Genomic DNA, 5,804 nt, shown 5'->3' on the forward strand with positions numbered 1-5,804 from the left:
CATATTTTGAAGTTCTCCTCTCCTCTCCTCTGCTATGGTCACAAAGCAACATACTGTTACTCTCAGCAGTCATAAGATCTGCAGGAATCACACTACATTATCCTGCATGCTCACGTGTAGGACTGTTAAAATGGACTCATGGACTCAATTTTATAGAGCGCTTTTCTACCTTAGCGGTACTCAAAGCTCTTTACAGTGTCATCTCATTCACCCATTCACTCACACACTGATGGTAGAGGCTGCCATGCAAGGCGCCACCCTACTCATCAGGAGCAATTATGGGTTCAGTATCTTGCTCAAGGACACTTTGACATGGTCACCGGGGTCGGGGATCGAACCAGCGACCCTTTGGTTGCTAGACGGCCACTCTACCCCTGAGCCATGCCGCCCAAAATGACCCTTAACAGGACGCCTTAACATACATACTAATAACATTAGTCCTTTTTTAGTGCCACCTCACTTGATGGTGCATATTGAGCTGTAGGTAGTCATTTCATGTCTGAAAATGATGATGATTATCATTAGTCGTCGTAGTGCGAGTGGTAATACTATTACTCCACAACAGAGGAAATGTTGGGCCTCAACCTCAGATGAAAAGTGCTCTGAGATAGCGTCTGGTATGTTTGGGAGCTTTACAAATACAACTTACAATGCTGTTTTCATCCTTGAACAGTGTTGAAACTCCAGCATTTTGGTCCCCACAAAGCACATTGATCCCCACCAGTATTGTGAGCTCCTGGTTTTCAGACCTCACGTAGTAAGACAGAGCAAGTATACTGTATAATTCAAGTCCAGAGGGAAATTCAGGTCAAACTCATTGCAGTCATTGTAGTCGTAAGCTGTACACAATTGTGTTGCAGACCAGTAGTTCCCCGTCCAGAATCGGTGATAACCTTGATATTTAACACATCACATGTGTCATGGTTATTCCCTCTGAACTCTACTAAAGACGAGAACTGGCTCTGTAACTAGAGTCAGTTGCGGGACACTTACTTTCTGTTTGTTTGTTTGTTTGTGTTTCTCAGGAGGAGTTCTGTTTCCCCGTAGAGTGCCTGTCTCTGACTGTAGAGGAAGTGATGCACATCAGACAGGTGCTGGTTAAAGCAGAACTGGAGAAGTTCCAGCAGTACAAAGAAATCTACACTGCTATGAAGAAGGGAAAGGTAACTTCCCTTTGTATAGCACACATGACTTTGTATACATTATAACCTCACTACATCATGAAGAAAGAGCAATTGCATTTTCTGACTGACATACTGGGAATGTAATGTTTTTTGTCACGGTCAACACACTGTTGTGCGATGAGGTATCTTTAATATTTCCTGTTTTTTCATTGCAGCTTTGCTTCTGTTGTCGAACCAAAAGGTTTTCCCTTTTCACCTGGTCCTACATCTGCCAGTTTTGCAAAAAGTAAAACATCTGTATGATAAATGAGAAATATTCAAGTCATCTAAAAAAAAAACCAACATGATTTAGAAATCCAGGGATAAGTTTCATATTTTGCTTTCTCCCTGCAGGCCCGTGTGTTCACAGTGCTGCAAAAAGGTAAGCCAGAACAACTCAAGAGCGATGAAGTCTTGCAATCCCACTTGTTAGCTGAAAACAATGTGGTGCCTTTGATATACTTTTAGTTTCAATTCTTTGAAATGTGACAACTGTATTTCAGAGGTAATTCACAGCACTGACTTAGGTGAATTCAATCTAAATTCAAAATAGTGGCGCATTATAAAGCTCAGAGTTGCAGTTGTAATTATAATTTGCCCAGTAATGAAATGGTATTTATTTCCTGATGCTCTTCCCTGTTTTGCAACTTCAGCATATTTAAAGCAGCAAGCTATATGCTTTTGTTGTGCATCAGTATGTTCATAACACACTTGGAAATCTCCAGACTAACATCTGTCTGAGTTGTTAAGTGTCCCAGCAACATCTAAGGTTTAAAAACCATTCTCTTTGTCACAGATGCGGCTGCCCTCGAAACCCTTTTCCAGCCTGCCTATCTACTCCATCGGCTCCACCAACACTCTACCCAGGGAGAGAATAGGTGCCATGGCTGCTGTAGGACAAGGACTGTCTGTGGCGGGAGGTCCTGGACCATCAGCAGTGGAAGGAGCAGCAGCGCCCCCCGCTGCAAGAGGAGCAAAAACAGGGTCATCTAAAGGTGCTCGAAAAGTACCTGGAGCAACAGCAGCAGCAGCAGCAGCAACTGTTAAATCTACAAAATCCTCCAGTAGCCCAAGACGTCAAAGCATTCACAAGACCATGTCCAAGTAAGTTCAGTCTGTCAAGAGTGTTTCCTTTTTCCTGAACCGGTTTATTAGGAAGTTAGATAAGAAGAACCCACAGATAAAGTCTCTCAAAATAGTGCTGCTTTCTAAAAGCGCAAAAAGTGCACACATATGTCTGAGGTGTCGTATCAGGGCAAGGCTTCTGTACCATTTCTCACGCTTCCAGAAACGTATCGGCCTCAATAACTGTAAAGTGGAAAAAGTTTGAAAATATTGGGCTTCCAGATTTGGTCAAATTAAATAACCTTACAAAAAGGTCCTTAGTCAGGAAGATGACCAATAATCCAAGGGTCAGTCTAAGGAAGCTGCACGGTCCTAAGCAGAGACAACCACTAATTTCTGGGGTGGAAAGGACATGCATATGTCCATCCATTTTCTATTGCTTATCCTGTAAAAGGTCACAGGGGGGCTGGAGCCTATCCCAGCTGCCTTCGGGTGGAAGGCGGGGTTCGACCTGGACGGGTCGTCTGCAATGCAAATGACCTGGCACCTACCATATTTAGCATAAAAAAACCCATCCAGTCATAACTGAATATATTTTGATTTTAGGTTTTCAAAGCACGGCTCATTGAAATCTCACGAGGAACTGGAGCTCCCTTCAGAGCTGACGGAGGACTGGGCCACCATGGAGGTGTGCGTGGACTGCAAGAAGTTCATCTCTGATATTATCGCCTCCAGCAAGCACAGTCTGTCACTGGCCACCAAGCGAGCTCGCTTAAAACGTAAGACCCAGTCCTTCTACATGTCCTCGCCTACAGGAAGAGAGGACTACCGACCCTCTGAACGGACAATCAGCGAGTGCTAGGCTATTTCTCCCCCGTCTCTCTCACTCTGGCTGCCTCCAGCTTCAGTGGCACAATAATGATGATTCTTACATGTATCTGTCAGTCAGATAAAGCTGTCAGAATGGCTGATATTCACCTCTGTGGTGGACAGTGGGATTTGTGTTGCTGTGTCCTGACCATCATGCACAGCTCCTCCAGACAACAGCATACCATAGATCTCTGAGTCTTTTCTAGCCATAACGTATCGTAGAACCAAGCTGATCACGAATGACAATGCCTCAAAGTGGAATGATGTACCAACAGCGTGGTCTGACTCGCACGAAAATCAAAAAGCACAAGCCAGAAGGACTCGATTGAGTTTGACCTCGTGTTATAAAGCGAGCGTGGTTATAAGATTCAAAAATACTTTTTGTATGGGTTTTAATTTAGTTTTTTTACACATTTTTCTGTACACTAAATGATTGTTTGATGAAATGTCACCCTCCCAGGTTTCTTTTTATCGAGCATAGCTGTAGGCATGCTCCTGTCAGAGGAGAAGTCTTTCTTCACAACATAGATCATGTTAATCTCAACAAATGACATCACAATGTCAGTTTCAATTTTCATGCAGTTAATTACTTACTTCTCATCTCTATATGACCAGAAGATGAGGAGTTGTGACAAAGTGGTAAAATAAAAACAACAAAAAAACAACTAGGCCAGCACCGATTTTTCACTTCCCCTGAAACAGGTTTTAAGTCTTGTGTATTTCTAAAAAACATTGAAAATTCATTTACATGAAATGTTCATTAAAAACAAATGAACTCCACCAATTGACTTCTTCAGGACCTTGTGGTTGTGACTTCAACAACAACGGAACTGTCATCAGGCTCGGATTCAAATGTTACTAAATTCAGTAGGTGTATGGGAGCATCACTTGGTCTTAACCTAAAGCACATCTTCTAGCCATATATATATATATATATATGTGTGTGTGTGTGTGTGTGTGTGTGTGTGTGTGTGTGTGTGTGTGTGTGTGTATACACATACATATATATATACATACACACATATATGTGTATGTATATATACATATATGTATATATATTTGTGTATGTGTGTATATATATTTATATGTATATATATAGATATATGTATACATATATTTTTTTCAGCATGTGTTCATTTGCAGCCATTGTGTAGAATTTTTTTCAAACCTGACCTTGACGGATTTAAATAGATAAAATCTACATATTTTTGCTCTTTAAAATGTAATCATGAGTTTAACAAAATACACATTATGTGTGCTTTTATTTGACAGTACCTCGAAGGAAGCAATTAGTGACATGTCAAGTAGACAGAGTATTTACACTATATTTACGTCAGTTTCAAGTTCATGAAGTTCCTGAATCGTGCTTAAAGAGGAATAATCAAATGCTTCATGATCCAGTTTTTGTACAGATGTTCAGGTCATGAGAGATCGTTCACTATGGAGGCAGCAACAACAACACATACTGTCCTACAGTTCAACAACCAATGCATACCCTTTACCATGCAGAGTCTCACTAGCAGGATGAGATACCCGATGGCCTCTTTTTTTTCTCCTTTTTTTCCTTTTTTTAAATTTTTCACCCAAAAATGTTTCTGCCTTAAAATGCCTTTCATGATCACACTCATCTGTTTAACATTGTCTACTTCTACTGTACATACTGTGTAGTGGTTGGTTTGTAGATCAGTTCTGTGTTGCCTCGATAGTGTGCTGACAGTGAAGTGTGTGTCAGAGAGAAAATACTACCCCAGTACAGTGTGTTCAGGTCAAGATGGAAGGGGAGTTGTGGGAACCTCACAGTGTGACTGCATCATGCATGTGTTACGGTAGCTTGTACCTTCAGTCTGTATTACCTTCGAGCTGTAACTCCCTGCCAAGAGTGCAACAAATGATGACGAAAATAAAGTCATGCAATAACATCTCTGGATTTGTCCGATATTTATATTTAGAAATGTATTTTCAAAAGCACGGTTACTTCTCTTTGGGGGTGCTCTTTCAGGTGGATGCAGATGCTGGTGAGATCCTACAAACAATACTCTCTACTAACTGACAAGGGTTTACACGGTCATGGAAGAAGTCCGCAGGATTGGAGAGGTTTTGAAAAAGTCCTTGAAAATTGCTTCACAAGTACTTGCATATTAGATATCATTATGCCGGGAGCAAGCCTGGAGTTAGTGGATCACTGGTGCCAAAGTGTCCTTGAGCAAGATACTGAACCACTGATTGTTCCTAATGAGTTGGTTGGTGCCTTGCATGGCAATCTCCTTTTTCAGTGTGTGTGTGTGTGTGTGTGTGTGTGTGCATGTGTGCGTGTGTGTGAGTATTGTTATTGTCAGATGTGTTAATTACTCAGAATAGGCATAACCGGTAAACTTGGATTAGAGAACGCTCACCTGGGCAAGCTAACTGCTAATCTCAGGCTGTCCTATGAATGAAGGTTAAGTTTAGGTTACTGGATGCATTGATGCATTCGAATGTTGTGGATATACATAGATGGATAGAAACAGAGAGAAGATCATTTTACCCCTAATAATTAATATTTTGTCATCAAAGAAAAATATTTATATATTATAGAAACAAGAAAACCTACATTTTTTTTGTTCAGCCTACAAATGTAATAAAGTTTTGTTTAAAAAAAAGTAGGGGTGGGAGTGTTGTTTGTCTGCTCCAGGCAACGTGCAGTGTAACCATAGCAGCGTGTACACA

General features: G+C 41.1%; 1 protein-coding gene across 3 annotated transcripts in view; it reads left to right on the forward strand.

Moving 5' to 3' along the window:
* spire1b (spire-type actin nucleation factor 1b) overlaps nucleotides 1-5,118 on the forward strand; it is a 42,429-nt gene extending 37,311 nt beyond the window's left edge. For 2 of the 3 annotated variants that reach the window (XM_086219148.1, XM_086219149.1), the window contains 5 exons: nucleotides 1,026-1,163; nucleotides 1,340-1,410; nucleotides 1,518-1,545; nucleotides 1,960-2,267; nucleotides 2,835-5,117. In XM_086219148.1, coding sequence (XP_086075274.1) covers nucleotides 1,026-1,163; nucleotides 1,340-1,410; nucleotides 1,518-1,545; nucleotides 1,960-2,267; nucleotides 2,835-3,090 — 801 coding nt within the window. In that variant the 3' untranslated portion in view covers nucleotides 3,091-5,117. Of the gene's footprint in view, nucleotides 1-1,025; nucleotides 1,164-1,339; nucleotides 1,411-1,517; nucleotides 1,546-1,959; nucleotides 2,268-2,834 lie in introns of all 3 variants that reach the window. The other variant, XM_086219147.1, reaches the window with a different exon arrangement.
* The last annotated feature ends 686 nt before the right edge of the window (nucleotides 5,119-5,804 follow it).

Source organism: Aulostomus chinensis, chromosome 11 (genome assembly GCF_037954235.1).
Source record: "Aulostomus chinensis isolate RoL2024-O1b breed Wild chromosome 11, RoL_Achi_v1.0, whole genome shotgun sequence".
Taxonomy (NCBI): domain Eukaryota; kingdom Metazoa; phylum Chordata; class Actinopteri; order Syngnathiformes; family Aulostomidae; genus Aulostomus; species Aulostomus chinensis.